The sequence below is a fragment of the Dipodomys spectabilis genome, unplaced genomic scaffold (assembly GCF_019054845.1).
Source record: "Dipodomys spectabilis isolate Male_0828 unplaced genomic scaffold, ASM1905484v1 ptg000297l, whole genome shotgun sequence".
Classification (NCBI taxonomy): Eukaryota; Metazoa; Chordata; class Mammalia; order Rodentia; family Heteromyidae; genus Dipodomys; species Dipodomys spectabilis.
The window spans coordinates 7,428,261-7,454,900 of NW_024870974.1; the positions used below are offsets into that span (position 1 = coordinate 7,428,261).

The 26,640-nt window shown below is 40.3% G+C and overlaps 3 protein-coding genes across 8 annotated transcripts in view; 2 read left to right on the forward strand and 1 right to left on the reverse strand.

Moving 5' to 3' along the window:
• Window positions 1-16,969, forward strand: part of Dnajb14 (DnaJ heat shock protein family (Hsp40) member B14) — a 52,218-nt gene extending 35,249 nt beyond the window's left edge. For 2 of the 4 annotated variants that reach the window (XM_042701788.1, XM_042701790.1), the window contains one exon: window positions 206-5,001. In XM_042701788.1, the coding sequence (XP_042557722.1) occupies window positions 206-330 (125 nt within the window). In that variant the 3' untranslated portion in view covers window positions 331-5,001. Of the gene's footprint in view, window positions 1-205; window positions 5,002-16,957 lie in introns of those variants that run through there. The other 2 variants (XR_006151091.1, XM_042701789.1) reach the window with 2 other exon arrangements.
• On the forward strand, window positions 7,419-22,398 carry Lamtor3 (late endosomal/lysosomal adaptor, MAPK and MTOR activator 3). 2 transcript variants are annotated; one of them, XM_042701793.1, is made up of 8 exons: window positions 7,419-7,510; window positions 9,279-9,325; window positions 10,731-10,765; window positions 15,273-15,331; window positions 17,221-17,354; window positions 18,995-19,058; window positions 19,812-19,883; window positions 20,470-22,398. In XM_042701793.1, exons 2-8 carry the CDS (start codon window positions 9,317-9,319, stop codon window positions 20,541-20,543), a joined length of 447 nt encoding a protein of 148 aa, XP_042557727.1. In that variant the 5' UTR covers window positions 7,419-7,510; window positions 9,279-9,316; the 3' UTR covers window positions 20,544-22,398. The 2 variants fall into 2 exon arrangements, with proteins under 2 accessions (XP_042557727.1, XP_042557729.1); XM_042701795.1 differs by lacking the exon at window positions 19,812-19,883.
• Window positions 22,399-24,504: 2,106 nt separating this feature from the next.
• Dapp1 (dual adaptor of phosphotyrosine and 3-phosphoinositides 1) overlaps window positions 24,505-26,640 on the reverse strand; it is a 38,937-nt gene continuing 36,801 nt past the window's right edge. Inside the window, exon 9 of one of the 2 annotated variants that reach the window (XM_042701791.1) lies at window positions 24,505-25,218. In XM_042701791.1, the coding sequence (XP_042557725.1) occupies window positions 25,150-25,218 (69 nt within the window). In that variant the 3' untranslated portion in view covers window positions 24,505-25,149. The remainder of the gene's footprint in view (window positions 25,219-26,640) is intronic. The other variant, XM_042701792.1, reaches the window with a different exon arrangement.

Consider the following 26,640-nt stretch of genomic DNA (forward strand, 5'->3'; position numbering starts at 1 on the left):
TGTGACATACTAGACTTTAGGTAAGGTTTTCATTTAAAGAACAGTTTGCTACTAATAATGGGTTTTAATATTGGTACTTGGCTTTTTCTTTTTTCATTTAGCCACTTATTAGACATTGAAAATCTTCCATGAAGCATTTTTTAAAATTTAAGCAGCTGGGTTATATGAATTACTAATTAGCAAAAATATTTTTGTTTGGTAACAGAAACAGACATGCAGTATGCCGCAAAAGTATACCGTGATGACCGACTCCGAAGAAAGGCAGATGCCCTGAGCATGGACAACTGTAAGGAACTGGAACGGCTCACCAGTCTCTATAAAGGAGGATGAACTGGAATTCATGTTTATACCTTTTAGTATACTATTTATGGTTTCTGTAAATTTAGTTTCATCATGAGAGCTGAAGAAAAAGATTTGATATTAAAAACTACACTGAGTAGTTGGTTCCTGAAATCTTGGACTGTTTATGACCTACTGGCTTATTTAAGTCATAAGAACTGAAGACTAAAATTATTAATATTTCAGTATGCATCTGCAATTATTTTTCATCTTAAAAGCTTCTATGATTCCTAACTAAAAATGTCTTGAAAGGATTCTCACACCTGTAGCACCAGTTTTAGTGATTTCCCCATTATTTCCTACATCATGTAAATATTTATGAAATGATTGTTTTGTGTACAATACAGGAATTGCCTTTTTATTTAAATTATTTTAGTATTTGGCTTCATGAGACATTTATTAAAGTTGATGGAATACATGCTGTATGACCAATTACATTTTCCCTGTTAGGTATTGAATATATGGAATTTAAAACAGTGAAACTTTTTCAAACAGAAAAAACAAAAATCCCCAAACTGTTTTAAGTAAAATCTTATAGCATTATCTCCTTAGAAAAAATGATATTTTAAATATTACCATTATATTCCAGAATATGTATTGAGATAAATGAGCTGAGTATGAGTTTGCTCCTTAGTTTCATGAATTGTTAAGCCATAATAAAAACAACATGCTATACTTATAGATTTTCAAGAAAATATGAAGATAACTAAGAGTTATCAACAGAGAATTATAGTTATGCCATTTGCAATTCCATTAACTAAATCTTAGCCCCAAATGTTTCCTTACCATGCCTTGGAAGGTTGCTAGAATTTATGAAGGAAAGAACTAACTTTCCCCCCATGGAAATTTGCATTCCTTAGTGGCCATTTATGCAGGATTCAAAAGCAAATGGATTCTTCTACAAATAAGTAATGAGAAAAATTATATAAGCATACAGCTTTGTGCCTTTCATTGCCGACTCCTAAATAAGTAAGTATATTTAATCACTTACTGATCAGAGCATGATTGGTTTGGCCACATGCAAGTGAGCAGTAACAGTGACATAGTAAGGCATCCGTTAAAAATTCTGAGCTAAAATCTGTTCTCCAGTGAGCATTTCAGTTAACCTTATAGGAATAAACCCCTTATAATTAAATCCATAGAATAAATTAGGAAAAAAAAGTAAGAAGTCAAGAGTTTTTGGTGCCTATATATTGGATATGAAACTATTTGATTTCTGTTGTTTAACCGTTGTAGTATTTTAATGTTTTTGCTTCATACAGTGAAGAAATGTTATTTTTGGTAATTTTTTTTGCAAGTGAAAATATGCTAGGTATAGTGGCTTTGTTTTTTTGTTTAAAGATTTTTTTCTAGGTCTAGTTGATTCATGGAATCTGTTGAATAAAACCACAGTAATGATATTCTCTTAAAAATGTTCTCTTCTATCCCCTTTTCCAAGAAAGCGAATAGAAATGCTTAAGTTAGCAGCTGAAACTGAACTTCCTGTCCTAGAAAACCTGGACAGCTTTTCTTGAACCTATATAAGTTTTGTTTATTTAAAAATAAGTTTATAGCATTCTAACTAATTTTGAAAGTTGGTATGTTTCAGAAAGATTTGAATGAAAAAAATTATTCACCTTTCCAGTTTTAATGGGGAATTTGCACTGTTGTGGATACTAACAAAAATTAAACCTATTGACTATTTCTCCTTAAATGCCAGTTTTAAGGGCATAGGTGAACTTGAGTGAAAATAAATACACATCATAATTGCATACCTGGCTTTTGGACAGTATTATGTTTCAGGTTCATTGCTGCATCCCATTATATTTCATAATCTATTCTAAGAAACGTGTTTGATAAGATAAAAATGTCAGACTATTGTGAGAAGTGATTGACCGAGTGCCTGACAATTTAAGCCACATATAAAGTATGCAAGTAAAGACTGAGTCCTTAATGTCACCTATGTCATGGTGTAATGGCCCAATAAGGATCTGAATGTTAGGTTAAAATTACAAAAGAAGACTTCAGATATCCTGAGATGTATGATTCTCATGTTTGCTCCTCTTTAACAAGTTAAAAAACAATCTCAGCGTTTTGCTGTTATTTTCAGCTACGTGAGCTTTGAAGTTTCATTTGTTTAATCACGGCTCAAAGCCCTTGACTTAGCTTATTAACCTAGTTCTCTAACTTGTATTTTGTAAGTTTGGCAGCAGTTCTGTTCATTAATGCATTATATTTTTATCCCCATGCACATACACAACAATACACACAACACATACCACAATGTACAATAAATATACTACACATCGCACAACACTATTATTATTTCTATAAGGGGGAAAAGCAATAGTACCTTTTCTCCTCATCTTTTGATTTCTTTGTTCCCAGATAGACTAGTAGTCAGTAGTCAATCATTTGCACATTTTCAAATTTGATCAAATAAAATAATTGAATCTTCGGTAATGAGCAATTTCAAGTTATTCATTTATTACTGATCTAAGTGGAAAACCATCTTTTGGGAACTGGTTGCATTTGAGTGCCTAAGTGAGTCAAACCATTGCATACTTCTGTGTGTGATTTGCAAAGCTTTGGTAGCAGAAAGTGCTGTCCTTAGGTATATGTCTGCCAGGGTATTCAGTTACTCTGCTTCTGTGTCAACTCAGGTGTTCACAAGAACAGGAATGTGGAATGCCAGCCTTTAACTTTAATTGCACTTTCATGCTTAATTTTTTCTTCCTGTTCAACTTTTTCCACTAATCTATAAAATAAAGAGAAAAAAAAGATGTGATTTCCCTTATATGCTCAATATTTTAAAATGCAGCTTTTTAACATGTGACGTGCTAATGTTACTTACTGTATTCCTATTTCATTTTTTTTTTAAATTGACTGCCTTTTTAAAGCAGTGAAGACCTGAGAACCAAATGAGCCATCTTGTTCGTTAAACAAGTATTATCACATAGGACCAATGGTTAAAAGAGGAAAATGTGTACATTTATTTAGCATCTCCCGGAGCTTGGGTTCAGTGCGACCTGTATTACTGTCCCTCTTCCTACTGCCTGAAGCAACGAACAGGATTATCTGAGCAGAACTAATGAAAATAAACGATAAATATGAATTTTAGTCTTCAAAAAATGGCTAAAACCTCCAGTGGCCACATTGTACTATCTAAAGTTCACAAAATTCCTAAAGACTGGTAAAAAACAAAAGAAGTCTTGACAAGTACCTCCAAACTTTCACAAACAACTAAAAAGTAGACAGAATCTGGGCATGGTAGTAAGACATTTATAATCTCAGCACCTGGGAGGCTCAGGCAGATGTGAGTTTGACTCCAGCCTGATAAATAGCAAGACTCTGTACAAAAATAACAAAAAACAGGGCTGAAGGCATAGCTCTGGTGGTACAGCCTAGCACACGTGAGGTGGTGGGTTCAGTGCCCAGAACTATGCTAAACAAAGTGGGAGAGTGAGGCTCTCAAGGAATTCTTGCACACTCCTTTAACAGACTGGCAGGTGATACGGTCCTAAAGTAGATTTTTTTGGTTTCATTATTATTAAATAGATTCTTCCATATAAATGGAAACATCTTTCCTCAAAACATTAATTTAAAACATACTCCTTATATTAAGGATTATGTGACCATATTTCTTTTGTAAATTTCCCCTTGTGTAACTTTTTCCTGTTATGTGATTCCTTTTATCTGCTGGTGTAGGGGCCAATAGATTTGTGAATATTCTGTGATGTGTCCATGTATAAGTGTATATATATTTTTTCCAGCTAATACCTCAGATGTGTGATTGTTTAATATATACTACTGTATTTGCACAGAGCAGGGCTTCCATTAGTTATTAGCTGTGGGTATTTTTCTGAATTTGAAATCGGTTTAAAGAATTTTATTGGTGTGAATTCTTTGTTGCTTTTTTTTTCATGCTTTAATGCAGATATTCCGACTAGAAGGCCCATCTTGACATATAATTGTATCATTTTCAATCTAGCAATCTGGAAATATGTAAGGATATGTGTTTCTTGAAATGTTTAATAAGCTGTTAAAATTGGGGGTGACTGGTTGCTAAACTGTCTGGTAATTTACATAGCAGATGACACCTGGCATGGATAGAGCAAGTCAGTCACTTCAGCACAAGACTGCACTTTCTATATACTGATACTCGGCTTTGCCATCTAAAGATACCACTAGAATAGTGAGATTTTTCAGCAACACTGAGAAATTTTTAGTCATTACTTTTGAAATGAACTTTTTAAGTTGGCTGACTATAAGAAGAAACATAATTGATGTTTTGTATTTATGTTAAGTGCTTTTTTGCTTTGCTTTTAGTTTAGATTGTGTAAACTCTCCATTTAAAGTTGAATATTTATGTTTTAAAAAGCTACAGGTAATTTTCAAGGTGTGATGGGACTTTAATGGAAGCCTTGTAAAAGTTAAACTGATGAAAGAGATATTACTTTGTCTATAGTGCATTAAAGATTATATAATTAGGTTTAAAAATAAAGTGTCTGATTTATAAAATATTTAAGGTTATAGCAGACTTACATAAAATAAAATTTTCTGTGAACTCTTAATGGAAATGCATTTGATTTTTAATGAATGTTCTAATGAATGATTTATGAATTTTTGTCTTTCAGTCTGTAGATTATCTCGATATATTAATAAAACAGCTTTGTTCTCATCATAAGATTTGTCTATCATATTTTATACTTTATACTCTTTATTTTTTTTTTTAAATTTTATTTTATTTTATTTGAGAACATACTGTACAGAGGGGTTACAATTACATGGTCAGGATAATGCATACATTTCTTACCAAGCATTGCAGCCTCCTCCTTTGTTTACCCTTCACATCCCTTCCCAGCCTCCCCCCTCCCCCCCCCACACCGACATTGTAAAGCTGGTTTTGACATGACATTTTGTACTTCTCATTGTTGCAACAGGTCCACCTGAATCCTTAAACGACTTGTTTGTCCCCATCTCCTCCACATGTTATACTGACATCAAATATAGTGAAAGCGGGGGAGGGGGGGGGTTACACTGTGGGGGAGGGACATACAAAGCAACAAAGAAATAATCTTATAAATGCGTTAGAAACAAAAAGATTAAAATACATATTTAAGGGTTTGTTTTCCTAACATCACATTATCTGACCTTTTCTGCTTGACTCATACCTATACTAGATATTGCAAATAAGGGAAACCATGGGACCTATGTTTCTTTGGGCCTGGCTTACTTCACTTAATATAATTTTTTCCAAGCCTTTCCATTTCCTAACAAATGGGGAAATGTCATTCTTTCTGATGGAGGCATAGAATTCCATTGTGTATATATACCACATTTTCTTGATCCATTCATCTACTGAGGGGCATCTGGGTTGGTTCCATATCTTAGCTATGGTAAATAATGCTGCAATAAACATAGTTGTGCTGGTAGCTTTAGTGTGGTCTTTTTTGTAAACATTAGGGTAAATGCCCAAAAGTGGGATTGCTGGGTCATAGGGGAGTTCTATGTGAAGTCTTTTGAGGAACCTCCATACTGCTTTCCAAAGTGGTTGAACAAGTTTACATTCCCACCAACAATGAAATAAGGTTCCTTTCTGTCCACATCCCCACTTTATACTCTTTTTATTCAACTACTCAAAAAAAAACTACGGATGCCTTATATATATCCTAGGTAATGAACTAGGTGCTAGGAATTAAATAACTAAATAAGATTTTTTGCAACCTATGGAGTTTACATAGCAAAGAAAATAATAGTTACAATCTTGATAAATGTGATAAGAGTATGAGATCATGGATCCAGGCAGACCTAAGTAAGTCTGCAAGAGTCGAGGAAGGTTTCTCTGAGAAAATGAGCTTCAAGATGAAACCTCAAAGAGCAGGTAAGTCGGAGTAAAATGAACACCTTAAAATATTTCAGGCAGAGTTTGCTAGGCTGGTGGTCATAACAAAAAATTTCATGGAAATGAGAAAGTCAACTAAAGTCATAAACTTTCATTTCTCTAGGAGAGACTAAGGCATCCTCCATTGGTGTGTGACTTTGCCATCCCAGGTGATCTCTGGTGCCACATGGAGTTTGCCACCGAAATCTAGGGAGTGGGGAGGCCAGGGATGTGGTTAAATATCTTGTGGTGCACTGTGCAGGCTCCACAGAATTGAGTCCTTCACAGATCCACACTCCAGGCGATTGGAGACTCCTCCCTTTGACTTAAGTTTTCTAATCCTACTAGTTTTGTAAGCCTAATAACCAAGGCACCAAACAAAACACAAAGGCGGCAGTCTTTAGGAGGTTCAGCCGCAGTCAAGAGCCAGGGAATCTGCCCACAATCTAGAGAACGCTTTGAGGAAAGAGCAGGAACAGGGACACCCGTGGGCAAGTCAAGAGACTGGAACACCTAGGAACCTGGGGCTTCTGGTTACAAGCAATCTGGTGCATGCTCTTCAGTTTTTCAATATTAAACCTCCAAGTTTCAACAGCAAGGAAAGGTTTTAGGCCAGACACAGGTGGCTCACGCCTGTAATCCTAACTACTCAGGAGACTGAGGTAAGACGATCAGGGTTCGAAGCCAGCCCGGGCAGAAAAGTCCGTGAGGCACTCATCTCCCATTAAGTTTCCCCACACACACATACACACACATGCACACACACACATACACACACACATGCACACACACATACACACATGCAGACACAAGGCCGACGTGGGGCTGTGGTTCAAGTGGTAGAGCGCTAGCCTTGAGCACAAAAAGCTCAGGGACAGTGCCCAGGCCCTGAGTTCAAGACCCGGGACCGATACACACAAAAAGATGTTAAGATAAAGGCTCAGGAAAACAAGTGACACGCGTGCATCTTCTTCGTGCCAACCATGATGCCCTGCAGCACCAACCGTAGCGGCGACTCGGGCGAAATCCAGAGGAGAGCAACCCCGCGCGCTTCCTCCAGACTGCGGCGCGCAGGCGCAAACAGCAGCCCGCCTCCGCCCGGAAGGGGCGGGGCGTTCCGAGCCGTCGCGCGCGCTCGCAGTTCCTTCGCGGGGTTTCTCCGGAAGTTCTAGTCGCTTGGCCGTGAAAGCGTAACAAATGCTTCCGGGGGCGCCGACCGAGGGGGTCACAAGTCATGTGACAGCAGCCTGCCGGGGATTCGCCTTGACTTCCAGTACGGTGGCGATATTCCCGTGGCTAGACCCCCAGGTAAGCGGCGCCCCCTCGCCTGGTGGCCAGGCCCGGGGGTGGGAGTTGGACGAGCGGAGGCCGCCGCACCGCCCCGCTTTAGGCCTGGACCGCTGGGGGCGGCGGCTGGGCTGCCGCGGTGGAGTGAGCGGGCCCGGCCGGCCACCGCCGGGCTGAGGAACGCCGGTTCCTCCCGCTCCCTGGCCCGGGCCCCGACCCGCGCCCCGAACCCCCGACCCGCGGCCCGACCCCCGACCCGCGGCCCGACCCCCGACCCGCGGCCCGACCCCCGACCCGCGGCCCGACCCCCGACCCGCGGCCCGACCCCCGACCCGCGGCCCGACCCCCGACCCGCGGCCCGACCCCCGACCCGCGCCCCGAACCCCCGACCCGCGGCCCGACCCCCGACCCGCGCCCCGACCCGCGCCCCGACCCCCGACCCGCGGCCCGACCCCCGACCCGCGCCCCGAACCCCCGACCCGCGGCCCGGCCCCCGACCCGCGGCCCGACCCCCGACCCGCCCCCCGACCCGCGCCCCGAACCCCCGACCCGCGGCCCGACCCGCGCCCCGACCCCCGACCCGCCCCCCGACCCGCGCCCCGAACCCCCGACCCGCGGCCCGACCCCCTGACCCCCTCCCGGCCCCCCCGACCCCCTCCCGGCCCCCCGACCCGCGCCCCGACCCCCGTGAACCGGCCCCCTGACCCGCGCCCCGACCCCGGACCCGCGCCCCGACCCCCGCGAACCGGCCCCCCCGACCCGCGCCCCGGCCCCCGACCCGCGCCCCGGCCCCCTGACCCCCGCGCCCCGACCCCCGACCCGCCCCCCGACCCGCGCCCCGAACCCCCGACCCGCGGCCCGACCCCCCTGACCCCCTCCCGGCCCCCCGACCCCCTCCCGGCCCCCCGACCCGCCCCCCCGAACCCCCGACCCGCGCCCCGGCCCCCGACCCGCCCCCTCGAACCCCCGACCCGCGGCCCGGCCCCCTGACCCCCTCCCGGCCCCCCGACCCGCGCCCCGACCCCCGTGAACCGGCCCCCTGACCCGCGCCCCGACCCCGGACCCGCGCCCCGACCCCCGCGAACCGGCCCCCCGACCCGCGCCCCGTCCCCCGACCCGCGCCCCGGCCCCCTGACCCCCGCGCCCCGACCCGCGCGCCCCGACCCCCGCGAACCAGCCCCCGCGGCCCGACCCCCTGACCCCCTCCCGGGCCCCCGACCCGCGCGGCCCAGCCCCCCGACCCCCCGCGAACCGGCCCCCCGACCCGCGCCCCGACCCCCGCGAACCGGCCCCCCGACCCCCCGCGCCCCGGCTCCCCGACCCGCGCCCCGGCCCCCCGACCCGCGCCCCGGCCCCCCCGATCCCCGCGCCCCGGCCCCCCGACCCGCGCCCCGACCCCCGCGAACCGGCCCCCCCGACCCCCGCGCCCCGGTCCCCCGACCCGCGCCCCGGCCCCCCGACCCGCGCGCCCCGGCCCCGGCCCCCCGACCCGCGCGCCCCGGCCCCGACCTGGGCCCGGCCCCCCGACCCGCGCGCCTCGGACCCCCCGCCCCGTGCCCCGGACCCGCGACCGGCGCCCCGGCCCCCCGACCCGCGCGCCCGGACCCCCGACCCGCGCGCCCGGACCCCCGACCTGGGCTACCCGACCCACGGCCCGGACCCCCGACCCGCACGCCCGGCCCCCCGACCTGGGCTACCCAACCCGCGCGGCCCGACTCCGACCTGGGCTACCCGAGCCGACCGGGCTGGGGGCGGGAGAGGGGAGAGTCACCGGGAGTTTCTCTTCCAGGCTTGCAAGATTGATCCTGCGAGGGAAAGGGGTTCGTCATGGCGGATGTGAGTTGTCACCCCCCACCCTAGAGGCCGGGGAGGGCAGGCGGGTTGGAAGAGGTAGACCTGTTTCTCTTTTACTCCTTGTCCCGCTCCCCATCCCCCCACCCCACCCCGCATTAGTTATTTCCTCGGGGGTCTTTTGTGGGATACCCAAGCCTGAGTGGGTTGTCATGGTCCGGAGTTGCTGTCTGCAGTGGGTGTGGAAGTCCAAGAAGGTGCCTGAGGTTGCCAAGAGTGTGTTCTTCTTCCAGTCTCCTAATCTGGTTGGGATAGAAGAGAAACAACTGTATTTGGCACTGGAAATTTGAAACAATAGTTTCCTGACCGTTATGTGGTTCAGTAGGTCATATGCCCTGAATCATTTTCTTTTTTCAGCAAGTGGTCATATTTGTCTTCATTAGGTTCGTGGTAGCAATCTGAAATGATTCCTAACCCAGATGCCTCTTCTAACAGCATGAGTGGTTTGTGTATGTAGGTGTTTAAGATGAGAGCAGAAGATAGAGGCGGTACAAGAAATTATCAATTGGCTATCAGACTCTGATTCTTTGAAGTAGGGGGTCATAATTGATACCGGAACATGACAATTCCTTTGTATAACTACTTGCAGATAATAAAAATATAGTGCTGGGAAAAAAAAAAAAATTTGATACCTGGATTGCCAGTGAAATGCCCATTTAAGAGGTTTTGGTTCTTTCCTTCCATGTTAAATAGTTGACATTGTCATTTGATCTTTAGTCATGTGAAGAAACTGTATCTTAGAAAAGTTAATCAACTTAGTACCATTAGAAATAATGGTAGAGGGTGGGGATGTTGCTCAAGTGGTAGAGCAGTTGCCTGGCAAGTGCAAGGCCCTGACTTCAAAACTTAGTACTGAAAAAAAGTGATTCAGGCTTGTGTTTGGGAGGTTTAGGACTTAAGAGTATAAGGTCACCCTCGCTTACATAGTAGTTCAGGGCCAATGAAGGATACATAGAGAGTCTTTTATCTCTTTTAAAAAAATGGCGAAATGTCTGTTTATGGACATGGAAAAAGCTTAATATATTCTTAAGTGATTACATTAGCCACAGACTGTAAAGCATTATGAAAAGTACAATCTAATTTTTACAGCTAATATGAATTTGTGTTTCCTATTTCCAGGTAAGCTAATAATACATCTCAATAAATTTTACCAGCAGTGTCATGCTGTAGATTCTATGATTATCTCTATTGAACTGATATTGAATCTGAGACTTAGAAGAAAATGTTAGTTAACTTGCTCCAATTCATACCAGTAAACATCCAAAACAGAGAAAGATAAAATACAGTAAGAAAAGTTGTGAGTGGTGACTTAACATCCCTAAAAAATGGGATAGGATTAAGAAAGCAGAGAGAGGCATATTAAAAAAAGATTTTTAATACTCTCTTGCAGGACCTAAAGCGGTTCCTGTATAAGAAGTTACCAAGGTAAGAAGCTTATTCAGTATATAAAAATTTATATTGTTATAATTATTTAGAATAATTAACAGTTTTATAACATGCTACTTTTATGAGGTATTTTGTTATTCCTCTTTAGACTCATTTGTGTATACTATGTGAAATTAGCATTTTTTAAGTAACATAACCGTGGATATGATAAGTGATGGTCTTCAAATTTGTAGATAAATATTATAGGCCTAAGGAAGGTATGTGATTTGCCTGAGGTTAAACAGCTAATGCATGCTTGAGACTAGAATTGAGATTTTTTTGGGGGAGTGGGGGGGTCCGGTGGTGGGACCTGAACTCTGGGCCTGGGCACTGTCCCTCAGCTCTTCAGCTCAAGGCTAGCACTCTACCACTTGAGCCACAGCGCCACTTCCAGCTTTTTTCTTATGTGTTGCTGAGGAATCGAACCCAGGGCCTTGAGCATGCAAGGCAAGTGCTCTACCACTGAGCCACCTTCCCAGCCCATAAGGAGGAAAATTATTAAGAACATGTCTTAATTGCAGAGTCAATATAATCAGGAACACTAGTTTCAGATGGCTACTCACACTTGAATATCCACAAGACTTCCTTTTGTCTACCATAGTCTATTTATGTACGATTTTAGAAAGGCTCTTGTGTTGTGGTTAACAAACACTTCCCTTCTACAAATTTTACTAGAGGACTTGTCCTTTGAATTAAATTCACATTTAGTTTATGACAAGTGCCACTTTTGTCTTCACTCACAACTTTCAAACAATTCAATTTCTGAGAGTTAAGGACATGAAAGAGAGATGTAAAACTTGAAGCATCGGAGCTGGGAGGGTGGCTCAGTGATAGAGTGCTTCCCTTGCATGCTCAAGGCCCTGGGTTCGATTCCTCAGCACTACAGAATCAGAAAAAGCTGGAAGTGGCACTGTGGCTCAAGTGGTAGAGTGTTAGCCTTGAGCTGAAATCCTGAGGAGCAGCCCCCAGCCCAGAGTTAAGGTCCCATGACCAACAAATCAAAACAACAAAAAAAATGCTTAAAGCATGCATTTTCACATTCCAAGATGAAATGGTTCAGAATTCAATTGAATAAATGTTGAGATAATAAAGCAGAATGATATTGATGAGATCCTTTTTTCTTATTTTCCACATGTGAAACTATATACAAGGTTGTGGACATTAGTTTATTTTTATAGTAAGGAAAGAAAAACTTCTTCCTTTGCAGTAATGAGATTTGAATACAGAGCCTCATGCTTGTTAGGCAAGAATTCTACAATTTAAGAGACACCCTGTTTGTTTTCCCCTTCCAGTACTATGGCTTAATTTCAAGTCCTGGAGAGCTCTTGATTCACTTTTTTTTCTCACACTCAACTTTTTTGCTCGCTTTTCCACTCATGACCCTCTCTACCACTTTCATCACTTCTGCTTCTTTTTTTTGCTAGTTATCTAGGGATACAAGTCTCTCAGATGTGTCTTTCTAGACTGCCCCTTGATACCCCTAGCATTTATTACTTTAGCTATTTTTTAGACAATGTCTTATACTTTGGCCCAGGCTAGCCTTGGACCCCCATTCTGTCTCTCCCAGGTAGCTGGGATTACAGCGGGGAACATCCCTTGTTTGGATTTTTGCTTGACTTATTTTTTTGTGCTTTACCTATTAGCTGTGTCTTTACACTGATTACAGATCACTGGAAATTAATGATACTATTTTATAGTTTTATTATTACATATGTTTCTTCTGTTTTGAATAGGAAAACTTGAAGTATGTGAATAGTTATTATTGATTTCATGTTAATGTCATGCTTATTTATAGTCTCTTCCTAAAATTGTCAAATTATAGACAAACTAATTCTAAAAATCAGGAGTAAGATAGTCATAACTGATTTAGAACCATAGAAATGACCTTAAAAGTTGAAACTGCAAAGGAATTTTAGTAATCAGTGGGGGAAAATAACATTTGTCTTCAGATCTTTGAAACTTTTCAAAACATTTAAACTTGGAGTTAACATAGAGGAATGAAAGCTGATACTAATTCTGTGTATTGATGTTGTGAAATAGCTCCTAGATTTCGCTTAATGTACATTCTTTATGTCAGTGTCACTTTCTCTGGGACAATTTCATCACAACCATTTTTCTCATTTATGTCAATAAAACTTGTTTTCCCTATGTTCTTGTCCTGCCTATTTGAGTAGCTCTAATGTTTAATAAAAATAGTTGAAAATAAATTCTTGTTTCTTCATGATGTTTTATCTTTTAAATGAAAGGGGGAAATCATGTAGGTTGTGCTAATCCAAGAGATAGATTCAATTTAAGAGTATTGTAAAGTTTAGCTACCTGCTTAGTGGTAGACCACTTGCCAAGCACATGTAAGGTTTTGATCCCTACCACCACAAGAAGAAAAAGAGAAGATATTTGGAAAAATGTAATGGCAGAAAAGGAACTTTTCTTTTTTCATATTGACTGAGTCCATTATAGTTTATTTGTTAGCTTGCGCGTGCGTGCGTGCATGCGTGTGTGTGTGTGTGTCTCCTAGGGCTTGAACTTGGAGCTTGGGCACTGTCTCTGAGCTTTTTTGCTTAAGGCTGGTCCTCTTCTACTTGAGCCACACCTCTGCTTCTAGCTTTCTGGTGGTTAATTTGAGATTGTCTCAGAGACTTTCTTGCCTGGGCTGGAACTGAATCTTGATCCTCAGCTCTCAGCCACTTGAGTAGCTGGGAGTACTGGCATGAGCCACTAATACCTGGTGATTAGGATTTTTTTTTTAAATTTAATTTCAGCAAACTAACATGTAAATATGAATTGTGCAGATACTGCTTTAAGTTAAAACATTAAGGCAGACACAGGAAGGTGTAAATCCAGGATATAGTAGGAGCATTAAACAGCTCTGAGAGCTGGGTGCCTAGTTACTTTGGAGTCTGAGATCTGAGGATTGTGATTCAAAGCCAGACCAGTCAGGAAAGTCTGTGAAACTCTTGATCTCCACTTAACCACCAGAAAAAGCAGACGTGGTGCTATGGCTCAAAGTGGTAGAGTATTAGCCTTGAGCTGAAAAACTCAGGAGCAGTGCCCAGGTCCAGAGTTCAAGCCCAGTGACCAACAAAAAAACAAATAAATAAAAATCTCTGAGTTGTGCTTTACAGATAATTAAAAAGGCTTTGTGTAAGTACTAAATTTGGGGAAATATTTCCTCATTGTGGTTGTTAACACATTGAATTCTGAAGTGTATATTTCTTTTTTTTTTTTGGGTCCGGTCGTGGGGCCTGAACTCTGGGCCTGGGCGCTGTCCCTCAGCTCTTCAGCTCAAGGCTAGCACTCTACCACTTGAGCCACAGCGCCACTTCTGGCTTTTTTTCTTTTTGCTTATGTGGTGCTGAGGAATCAAACCCAGGGCCTCGAGCATGCAAGGCAAGCGCTCTACCACTGAGCCACCTTCCCAGCCCCTGAAGTGTATATTTCTTAACCACTAATTTTCCAACTACTTAAACTGTTGTGTTTAACTACATTGATGGTTTAGTGCTTAAAGTGCAGTGATAAATTATGTCATTGTCAGTATCCACAATTGAAACCACTACTGTTACCAGCCTATGCTTTACAAGCATTATGCAGCTGAGCCTAGACATTAGGTCTTTCTAACTTCACAGCTTTGACATAACTTTTACCAGCATATGCTTTACAAGCATTATGCAGCTGAGCCTAAACATTAGGTCTTTCTAACTTCACAGCTTTGACCATTTCAACCTAATGCTTGTTGTGTAAGTGCAGCCGAGGGCTTTCCTTCTTGCTGCCCAACATGTTGCGATAGCCTAGAATGATCTTCCCACTCTTCTTCTATTACTGGCTGCCATAAGATCTCTGCTGAGATAGCACCTTCTGGGGAAGCCTTCTCTGACCCAGCTGCCTGCCTCAATCCCCTCTTTTGTAGCCTCTCATGTTCCCATGGATCTCATAATGGCACTTTCCCACAGCTGTAGCCTTACCTTTGTTATCATGCAATCATTCCGTTGATAGGCATTCAGCTTAGATGGTAAATTTTGTGAAGTCAGTGATGGTTTTTGCTTATCAGAGCATCATGAAGTATCAAGTGCTGTAAATACTAGGCACTCAGTATTGGAAAGAATGAGAAAAAAGGAAAAAGGTTCTCTCTACACACACACACACACACACACACATACACACACACACACTTTTTCTCTGGTTTTCTGTCACTATAACCACTGTCAGTAACTTTGTCTGTTTTTGGCAATCATGGGATTAACAATGTCTGTTTTTGGCAATCATGGGATTAACAATTTTAGTGCAAAATAATGATGTTTTTAGATCTTCATCAGTAAACTGTATACCTCTGAAAAAAGTAGTGTCAATCTGCAATATACATTTGTTTCATTTGAGTTACAAAAGCATAATTATAAATAATTGTTATCTGATAGTTTTACAGAAATGTGCATAAGAATTACCATTATAATTCTGAGGAACATTCTTTAAGAAAATGAACTATTTTATTATATTTAACTTTTTGTCTTTGTAGTGTTGAAGGACTCCATGCTATTGTTGTGTCGGATAGAGATGGAGTACCTGTTATCAAAGGTAAAGCCGAGTACCTAAATGCAAAGATCTTGTTTGCTTTGAGCTAAAAAAGTGTGCATTTACATCTAGGTAGTGCAAAAGGCAAGAATATCATCCTTATTTAACAAAGATATTCATGGTTTTGAAGGAATTGTTTGCTTCTAGAATTTCAGATTCATTAGATTTATTACAGGCCCAGGTTTCTTTTTTTTCTTTTTTTTTGGGGGGGGGGGGGTCCAGTCGTGGGGCCTGAACTCTGGGCCTGGGCGCTGTCCCTCAGCTCTTCAGCTCAAGGCTAGCGCTCTACCACTTGAGCCAGAGCACCACTTCTGGCTTTTTTCTTTTTGCTTATGTGGTGCTGAGGAATCGAACCCAGGGCCTCATGCATGCAAGGCAAGTGCTCTACCACTGAGCCACCTTCCCAGCCCCACAGGCCCAGGTTTCTATTGAACATATTTATGGTATAATATAAACCATCTAGGTTTAATACGGTATAATATAAACCTATATCTAGGTGATGAAAATGAGCAGATAGGTAGAGAGATACATGTTATATCCGTGTACCATTACCTGTGTGTGTGTTGTTTGTATATAAATGTGTATATTTTAAAGTTAATATTGCAAGTAGTTTTAGGATGGCTCTCTTATTTGGTTCATCATATACTGTTTCACTTTCTTAAATCAATTTTTTAAATGTTTATGTAAGTATATAATATAATGTTTATATAGTTATATAAGGGACTTTCATTTTAACATGTCCATCTTTGCATACATCTTGATTTTAGTCACCCCCTCCATCATTCTTCCTAACCCCTCTCTCTTCCCAAGTCCATCTTACTGTTTCCATGTTCTCTCTTCACACGTTTATACTGCATTTTGATAATAAGCACATACACATACATTTCCTGTAAGTGCTAGGTATATGTTTATATTTTAGGTCTGGTATCACATATAAGGGAAACCATGTGACTTTTGTCTTCTTGAACCTGGCTTCACTTAATATGATAGATTACAGATCCATCCATTTTCCTGAAAATGACATAACTTCATTATTGTTTAGGGATATATAGTACTTCATTGTGTATGCATACACGTACATATACAAAATTTCTTTATTTCTCAGTTGTAGGGCGTCTGTGCTGTTTCCTAGCTTGGCTATTGTGAATAGTGCTGCAATGACCATGAACATGTAGGTTCCTCTGTTATATCCTGACTTATGTTCCTTTGAACAAATGACTGAAGAGTGGTATTTTAGTATCATAAGATAGTTCTCATTTTAGATTTTTGAGGAACCTGTATACTGATTTCCATAGTGATTACACTAGTTTATATTCCTACCAACAATTTATTCGTGTTCCTTTTTCCCATATCCTTGCCAACATTTGTTGTATGCTTGATGATAGCTACCCTGGCTAGAGTGAGGTGGTATTTCAGTGTCTAAAACCTTTTATATATAATCAGAATTACTTAGTTGACCAGAATCCAATAAGTTTTTGCCTGATTTTCAGCTTTTATTATTGTTAAGTATACATGATATTACAGGATAAATGTAGACTCAGTATATTCATTATTTCCACCTTCTGGTATGATCAGCATAGATAGTCTTAGTTATATTGAGATATTGTAACAATTATTATATTATCATAGATTAAATAATTTCATTTGGTTTGTCATGCCAGAGATAGAAACTAAAGCTGTTGCACATAATAAGCAAGTATTCTATCACTGAGCTATATTCATGCTCCTAATTACTAAACTTCCGATTTAAATTGATGAGATCCAATGAGTTGGATATCGTGACTTCAATATTGTGAAACCGAATGTTGTGCTTATTTTTAATAAAGATGTCCTTAAACTTGTCTCTATCATCTTCTCAGTATAATTTTTATTTAAATCATTTACTCTTCCAGTGGCTAATGATAATGCTCCCGAACATGCTTTGCGACCTGGTTTCCTCTCTACTTTTGCCCTTGCAACAGACCAAGGGAGCAAACTTGGACTTTCAAAGAATAAAAGCATCATCTGTTACTATAACACCTACCAGGTAAGTTCATAATTATTAGATGATTTGCTTATTTCAGTTACTATTTTTATATCCTTAATGCAAAAAAGCTTTTGTTACAATTCTAAATTTTAACTTTCGAAAGGATGAAAGTTTAAAATTTTAGCCTTGAAATTGATTATGCTAAAATGGGTGATTTTCTTTGTTTCTATGGAAAAGTACTTAAGAGACTTCAAAGTAAAGTACATAATATCCTAAGAAGGGTTAGTTAGCACTCCATTCACTCCAGCAGATGGTGCCGTTACCTGCTGATGAGATTTCAGACAATAGATTCTCAAAGGCCACACTCTTATTGTGGCAGATAAAACATTTTTTTGAGAGTCAGATGACAGACTACTTAAAATTATTGTTTATTTTGTTTGGAATGCATCTATAACAAACGAGGTTTTTATTTGTGAGGAAGAAGTGAATTATTAGATTATCTCTTGATCTCTAGCCACGTGTTCTTAGAAGAATGGCATCCTTTTTCTTTTTTCTTTTCTTTTTGTGGGCTTGAACTCTGGGCCTGGGTGCTGGCCCTCAGCTCTTCAGCTCAAGGCTAGCACTCTACCACTTGAGCTTGGAGATAAGAGTCTGTCTCAGACTTTCCAGTCCGGGCTGGCTTTGAACCGTGATCCTCAGATCTCAGCCTTCTGAGTAGCTAGGATTACAGGCGTGAGCCTCTGATGCGAGGCTTGTGATCCCTTTTCTTTAAAGTGACATTTTTTGGAGTGTACCACTGATAATATATAGTGACAATTTCTTTTTTAAGTTAGATATTTTTAACATGTAATAAGAAACCAAACTGACTTTACCATAAGAATTAGGTTGAAGTTGTTTAGATACTTAATTCATAATGACACATGGAAGATAAAGCTGTCCTAGCTCCCCTTTATTCATGGGGGATTTGTTCTAGACCCCAATGGATGCCTACAACTCAGATGGTATCAAATCTAACGTACTGTTTTTTTCCTACACTTACAAACTTATGGTAAAGTTTGATTTTGAAACTGGGTTACAATAAGAAATTTACCAATAACAGATTTTAGCATCCTTGGCATAGGATTTTTATTTTCTTATTGAGAATTGTCACTTAAAGGAGCTTTGTGGCTGTATATGTGCTGGATATAAATATATGTGCTGGATACTCTTCCTGTACTTGCATGCCATTATTAATAAGGGTGACTTGAACACAGCCCTGCAATGCTGTGACAGTTATTCTGATAACCAAGGTGGCTGCCAAGTGGCTAATGTGTCTTAACAGCATATGCGGTATAAATATACCAAAGGAGAACTCACAGCACAGTGTTTCTCATACTGAGTGCCGTGTGATTTAAAACTTAGGAATCATATCTAGAATTTTCTATTCAACACATTTGGACGGACTATCGTTGACCTTTACTATATAAACTGACACATGGCTTTAGAGCTTAAAAGAAAAAGCAGACATGATTCCACTTTCAGTATTTCTGTTTTAGGAAAGTGCTTGCCTTCAACGTCTTCATATTTCGTGGTGTAATACCATTATTTTAGACTAATAATGATGGCTATTTAAAAGTTTCTGAAAGACTAAAAAAATTTCAAGTAGGTAATATTACCTTTTCACAATATAACATGTTAATTACATCTTACTTTCTTTTTAGGTAGTTCAGTTCAATCGTTTACCTCTTGTGGTGAGTTTCATAGCCAGTAGCAATGCCAACACAGGTATGTTTTAATAACTTTAAGTACAGCTGTTAATTCTTTACATTACCCTATTATCTGGTATAATAATAGATATGCTGTGAGAAAGTTTGAATGTGTGGCTTTTCTCCATCTTCCTGGTTATATAGCTAGAAAATGGAGTAATACTTGCTTTCTCCATCTCATGGGCCTATTTCCAGTTGATGAGACAATGTATGGACATCTTTTTGAAATAGGAACAAGGGAAATACAATGTTATTTTGAGTGATCCTAGTTGTGGTGTTTGAGCTCAGCATCTAGGCTCAGCGTCTAGGCTCTGTCGCTACTACTTTGAGCCACAGCACCACTTCCAGTTTTCTGGTGATAGTAAAATCTCATTCTCTCCCCCTTCTTGGGGATTTGTGTGTAAAAGATGACAGTATTCAATTGTATTGTGGTAGTACATTTGCTTCCTCTTAGACAAAGTAGGATTTTTTCTTTAGAGATCTGTCACTTTCACATTGAGTTGAGAGCTATGACAAATTCCTTCTACTTTGTGTCTTTAAGCTAAGTAGGTCACTGAAGACCACTTTTCATACCTAAGTTTCAAAAAATTGGTTTATATTTGATGACATGGGCAAATTGTATACAAATTGTACTGACATTGGGATGAAGCTCACCCTGATCATCATGTATTAAATCACTAGCTGTTATGTACTATGGGAATATTCAGAAGTACATTGTAGTCTATAGAACCCTCCCTTGACAGTCTAAATGTTTTTCAATACTGTAAAACAGAGGAAGATCTTTATTATTTGGAACAAAGAACACTAAGGAATATAACTTTCACTCTGGTCAACTTAGAAGAAGGTAGATACACTAATTTCTATTGTTTGTCATAGATTCATTATTAATCTTCCTTTTATATATGTAAATATGTTTTATACTCTACCATTCAATATTTTCTTGTTCATTTGAATGACCCATTTTTGTTTTAGATTTGTCAAAATTATAATTTTCTGATTTTATTTGCTCAATATTGAGAAAAACTGATTCACTTCTTGATACAGGGTTAAAATTTGCTTTGAAAAGTATGTTTATAAAAATCGTATGTACCCTGAACTAATGCATATTTTGAAAGTGAGATGATTTTGCTTTCAAACCCCTTAACAAATTATTATATACGTGTAAATCCTTCTGTTTCTACTAAAACAGAGGCTTATAGTTTGTCAATTTACTTTTTTTTAATTTGGCAATACTGACTTGCTAGGCAGTCATCCATCTCCTTTAATAATAGATTATGAAAATAAGCTTCATAATTTTGCCTGCTTTACTCAGAATTATAGTATCTCATTTTTGATGTTGGGAACAAACTAGTAATTAAATTTTGGACAAGAGCCTAAAATGACTTTCAGGGAAATGTTTCTAATACATATTTTAAATCTCTTTGTTTTAGGGCTAATTGTCAGCCTAGAAAAGGAACTTGCTCCATTGTTTGAAGAATTGATCAAAGTTGTGGAAGTTTCTTAATCTTACGATGGTTTTGATGTATACCTTATCTTGTTATAAAAACACAAGTCAATCTAGCAATCTTTAGACAACAGTAATACTTTGTATGTATGTAAGAAAGAACCCCTTTTTCCACCTTATACTAAAGAATCAGCCTGTAGGTGTAATTTATAGACAGATCAGGTATTACATTTACTTTGTAAAGTCTTTTCTTTAGCAAGATCTGGGGATAATGGGGATAATCTGAACTGGTTCAGTCTGTCACAGCTCCTGTGGAGTTAGTGCAGTCGCCACATACGGATGGGATCCTGTTCAGTGGATCAGAATCAAAATGGTGCATTGGTCCACATGAGCCAGCGAGTGCTCTCTATCATTCAGGACTCCCAGACTGCAAGGGCACAGCAGACCCTCTTATTGTGAATAATAACAAGGACATATTTTTCTTCTGTTGTGTTTTATTTGCACTGAGTATGAGAAGATAAAATGGCTTAGTAAAAGTAATAAAATCAGTACAATCACTAACTTTATATATATTTACTTTGCAGTGTAGATATGTGTCACTAATGAGTTTTTTCAGAGGGTGCTTCTCTTTAATGAAAAGGAAAATTATAGCTTACTCTTTTCTTCCTACTCTGCTCCCTATAACCAATCAGTGTTTTAATGATTGTTCTTTATAGAATTTAAATATGACTTGGTACTGAATCCTGTTTTCAGTATGTATATAAATGTGATAGTTTTAGCCATTTTTTCATACATGGGTATAAATAAAATAGTATTTTTAAAAATAGTTTGAGCACTGTACAGATCTTTTTCATTTCAGCCTTCTACCAAGGTGTTTTATAGACTTAATTGACTTTATCCACTTTCAACCACATAATGAGTCTTGAATGTTTCTTGTAGGAATTTGTTTGGAGATTGTTTTACTCTTTTTGTATAATGTCAGAACATAAACCTCATTTTGGGCCTAACTTCACAGTTCTAGAATATATTTTAGGCTCAGGAATGCAGTCCTTAGATCATTCCAGCGGTTACTTTCCTCCTAGATTCTTTGGCAGTTTGTCTCCTGTTAATTCAGTATATACGCATCGAGCACCTTCTGTGTGATCACCAGTGCTAGCATAGTACACAGTCTTCAGTGCTAGCATAGTACAGTCTTCAGTGCTAGCATAGTACACAGTCTTCAGTGCTAGCATAGTACAGTCTTCAGTGCTAGCATAGTACACAGTCTTCAGTGCTAGCATAGTACAGTCTTCAATACTGTTCACATGGTGGTTCTGTGCTCCAGGGCTGCTTTCACTATGGGATTGGTGTCCCTAGTGGTTGGTAATGAGAAAGTCAACCAAACATGCCACTTTTCTATACAAATAAGAGTAATTGTGCTACTGTCTTCCCTTAAAGAACTACCAGTTTAGTAAAGGAAGAAAGTATAGAAAGATTTATGGTAAAGCTGTACAGAAGGTACCTAGAGTACAAAATAAGCATAAAATTAGAAACAGTTACAAAAAAAAGTACAGGAGATGGTGTTTTATATGCTGGGCGCTGTAAACATAAATTGCTACAACCTAATAAACATTAGACACACCTGTAAAAGTCTAGAATTCCCATTATTTTTATGTATTATTATTTATTGATATTATTACTTAATGATGTTCTGGAACTTGTTCCCAACAATATAATGCATGAAATAGGAAGGTATTTTAGGGATGACGTGACCCAGTTTTTATTTGCAGATGGCAGTAATTGTATAGACTTTAAGCTATAAGCTGAGATAATCCAAAAATCAAGGTCTGGCCTGGGCAATCCATATTCCCTAACAAAACATTTGCATCCCAAGTCTGTCCACCTTCAGGTAGATTCCTTTGCAAGACACTTCTTTTACCTGCCAGTTAGCTAGACCTGTGCTATTCAAGATGTAGCCCACTGCTTGGGCTGTTCTGAACATGGTTCTTAGCAAGTGCAAGCTGATTTTTTTTTTTAAAGAACAACCTACCAGTTTGACACAAGGTAATTTTTGATATCTTAAATCTCATAATAAAAAAGGGATTGTGATACTTGTATCTTTTATTTCATTTTTCTAATAATTTTTATTGAATTTTACAAAATTTCAGACTCTGGTAGGTCAGAAAGTTTTAAAAAATGAAATGTCATCCTCTATCATAGACTGTATAAGAAACAGCCCAATTTTGAATAATAGAAGTGTAGGAGTTATGTGGAAAGGGCAATGGGGGAAGTTTATTCTGATGAAAGTTTAATATATGGAGGGTGAAATGCCACTGTGAAATTAAGAACTAGAGTATAATTTTTTCAATTTCTGATCCTTTGTGGCTCCTAGTTTGAAGCACTGTTGTTATTTATGGTATTAATCAGGCTATTTCTTTTAAATGACAAATAATAAGATGTTTGAACAGCAATTTTGTGGGCAAAATTAAGTTTTTTATTTGCTAAACAGAAGCAAGAGTATAAATAAACGTATTTTACAGAATGGCAAAACAATTATTACCCTACATACACAAAAAACACCAGTGTTTCTAAGACAATAAAACCAAACCATCCATCTCAAGAAGGGCTTATTTGTAACTTCTTCCTTTTGCAAACCTTACACCATCAACTTGACATTTGCATTATTACATATAATACAAACTGTACCAAGATACATTTGAAAACCTTTTGTGGTGCTAGGAAGTGATTGAGTCAGCACCATGTGATTGGCAGGCAAGTGCTTTACCACTGGACCCACATCCCCAGCTGGAAAGCCCTGTTGAAATAGACAGAAATGTACTGGAGTTTCTGGCCTAGATGTTTAGATAATACAAGGAAGTTCTTTGGCAAGGCATCTGTGACGGTTAATCTTGCTTGTCCATTTGATTGGATATAGAAACACTACTGGGGTAGTAAAGTACACCACTGGGTGTATCTCTGAGGCAGATGATTAGAACTGAAGGACTTTGACCTAAACAGTGGTCTAATCCATCAGTGGATTCAAAATTTGTGTAGACTGTTGGGACTGTGAAAGGTGAGCCCAGTTGAAAGAACCAGGTCACTAGTGGTCTGTGTCTTGCTCTTGCCTCTCCTGTGTCCTTGTCTCTGGTCTGCTTCCTGACTACCACAGTGAGCGCTGTTCTGATCTACCATGTTCCCACCTCCTGCCATGGTCTGAAACCTCCAAAAGAAGAAGCCAAAATAAACAGTACCTCCCTTTAACGTGGTCTCTCAGGTATTTTGGTTGCAGTGACTGACAAAGCTAACACATTATCCCTTTGCACCTAAAGAACAGTATTTTAGCCTTGAATTCTAATTCTTGGGGGTTTGTGTGTGTGTGTGTGTGTGTGTGTTACTTTTTCTCTCCCTTCAGACCTTTAAAAACAGTATTAATAGAGAATCTGTTCATAAACATTGGACACCAGTATTCCATTCCCATTTCAGTCTTCCTACTCTGGTTTGCAAAGGCTATGCAGTGTGGTGTTTGTATTTCATGTACATGTTTAGTGTTACTTCCTCCCAATGTTGCTCTTTAGTAAGGCAGGCCTGTATGCTGATAGAGTTAACCTTACAGAGCTAATTCTGAGGACAAGGTTATAACACAGTTTTTTTGTTGTTGTTGTTTTCAGAATTCTTTTTCAATACATGTGGAGAAATGCCAGGAAAAGATAACTTAGTGCTTACAAGTACGCTTATTAAAATTTTATTAAGTTATTGAACTCAGGGCCAGGGTGCTGCCCCTAGACTTTTTTTTTGCCCAAGGCTATCACACTACCTCTTGAGCCACAACTTTGCTTCCAGCTTTTTACTGGTTAATAGGCGATGAGTCTCAGACTTTGCTGCCTTTGCTGGCTTTGAACTGAGAAAGCCTTAGATCTCAGCCTCCTAAGTAGCTACAATTATAGGAGTGATGCTTGAATTTTTTCTTACTCTTGAAAACATTTCACCAAAGTGGTAAAGAAAGCTCTTAAAAAGCACTTAATTGTAAAAAACGCATTAAAAATTGTGCATTCATTTTCCTTTATTGTCCTAACAGTCCACAGGGCAGTTACTTCATACATAGTATTATCATTAGAAGTGAAAGACTTCTAAGCTTTTTAAAAGGAGAAAAATGAATGCAGCAAACCTTTCTCTTTTAGTTTGGAAACTTTGGGCTTTTGTATTTGAACAAAAACAACCTCTCATTTGGAAATCCTTGATGTTTGTTATCTCAATACATTTCATAAAGCGGTCTGAACCTCCCCAGTAAAGGCTATTTACTTCCTGCTTCACAGCACAGCCTGGAGATTAGTTTTGCTGACCCAGTGACTTGGGGGCAACTAATGTCAACAACCTTGGGACACCCTGAGTGACAACAAAGGTACTTGGTTCTGTGTGGTGCGCTTTGAGCCACAGCAGACCTCAGAGTGGTAGTTAATCAGTTTCCATCAGAACCGCAAGCATTGCAGGGTGGTTTCAAGGAGACATTGTCAAGGACAGCTGCTTTCCATGAGTCTTGTAAACACTATTTATGTTCCCAGTCACCATCTGCTTTGATGTATTTTTTAAAAGAAAATCCTTAGTGAGCTTGCATCTGAAGCCTCCCATGGACCACAGCACCAGGAGCGTTCCTCTCTGCCCAGTCCGAGCCCTCCTCGGCAAGAAAGATCTACTTAAAGATGAATGACCGAGATCGGATTGTGCCTTCCCCTTGGTCGAGCTGTTTTCTTATTTGTGACTGTAATAAAACAGATGGGCATTGATTACTGGGTGATTTGAAGATAATGAACTCAGATAGTAAAATGTGTTGGTTAGTAAGGAAGACATGCAACTATAATTATCATTCTACCCATCCCAAGTTGTAATCTGGTTTTCTATATTATTCTCAGGGGACATTGTGAAGTGTAAATTGTACCATGTGCAATTTGGGAATTAGTGTAATCCTTATAGTAAACCATGACAATGCTATTTAAGTGAGTCAAAAGGAAGACTACAAATGTGAAATTGTCCAGATGGAAAGATGTCTATAACATACTGTTTTAAGCATGTAAAGAACAACAGAAAATACCTGAAATTTTTTGAATAGTCATCTACACAGGAAGAAGTCTTAAAACTGTATATTTTTATTTTAAATTTTCAATAATGTGTCATTCGGATAATTGCAAGGTAGAAGGAGTAAGAAATTCACATCAGAACAAAAGTTTCATATAGAAAATTTCACTGAAAATCAGTGAAGAATTGGAACGGTCTCCAAATGAATGATATTTTAACTTGGATTTCAAACTGAAAAAAAAATTTTAAGCCAGTAACAAAGGGATATTCAACAAGAATTTTTTTCATATTTCTTTGTTTTGGAAAATGGGAGTGGTCTAGGGATTGAACCCATGGCCTCCTAACACTGAGCTATAGTCCTAGACCTTAGATTTTTAATTTTGTGGAAACACTTGTAGATTATATATATCACACACACATACACACGGAAAAAGATGCCTTTGCTTTTGAAAACCTCAAACATTTCATGATGGTAGGTCTTGAGAGTGTACTTAAAGGTCTTTATTTAAAGACTTGGTTCCCAGTGTGGCAGTATTGGAGATGATTGGACCTTTAAGGGGAGGAGCATAGTGTGAGGCTTTTAGGTCATTGGAGCACAGCCCTGCGAGATGAATGTGGTCCTCTGGAGTAGGTTTTGACCCCTGAGCTGCCCTCTTTTCAGTTTGTCAATGTTGATTTTTTTCTCTCTCACATTCCAATCATTGTATTCAACAATCAGGTCATCACCAGAGCTCACTAATGCACTTCTATGTTCTTGAAACTCTCTGAATTAAATAAGCCTTATTTCCTTCATAAGTAGCTTGCTTCCGGTACTTCATTATAGCAACAAAACTGGACTAATGCATTGGTAGGAAATTGTAGTATGTTGTGAGTTCAAGCACTTGTCTAGTGTCACAGACTTGTAAATACATGCAAAAATGTCTGAGATTGGAGACTTTCTTTTTTTGAGGGGGGGAGGGAGTCCGGTCGTGGGGCCTGAACTCTGGGCCTGGGCACTGTCCCTCGGCTCTTCAGCTCAAGGCTAGTGCTCTACCACGTGAGCCACAGCGCCACTTCCGGCTTTTTTCTTTTTGCTTATGTGGTGCTGAGGAATCGAACCCAGGGCCTC

What these genes read in the sequence shown, in the direction of transcription:
- Lamtor3 (XM_042701793.1), top strand. An exon ending in CAGTAGCAATGCCAACACAG is followed by an intron (nt 19,059 to 19,811) that starts GTATGTTTTAAT and finishes ACTGTAAAACAG; the next exon opens with AGGAAGATCTTTATTATTTG. An exon ending in TCTGGTCAACTTAGAAGAAG is followed by an intron (nt 19,884 to 20,469) that starts GTAGATACACTA and finishes TCTTTGTTTTAG; the next exon opens with GGCTAATTGTCAGCCTAGAA.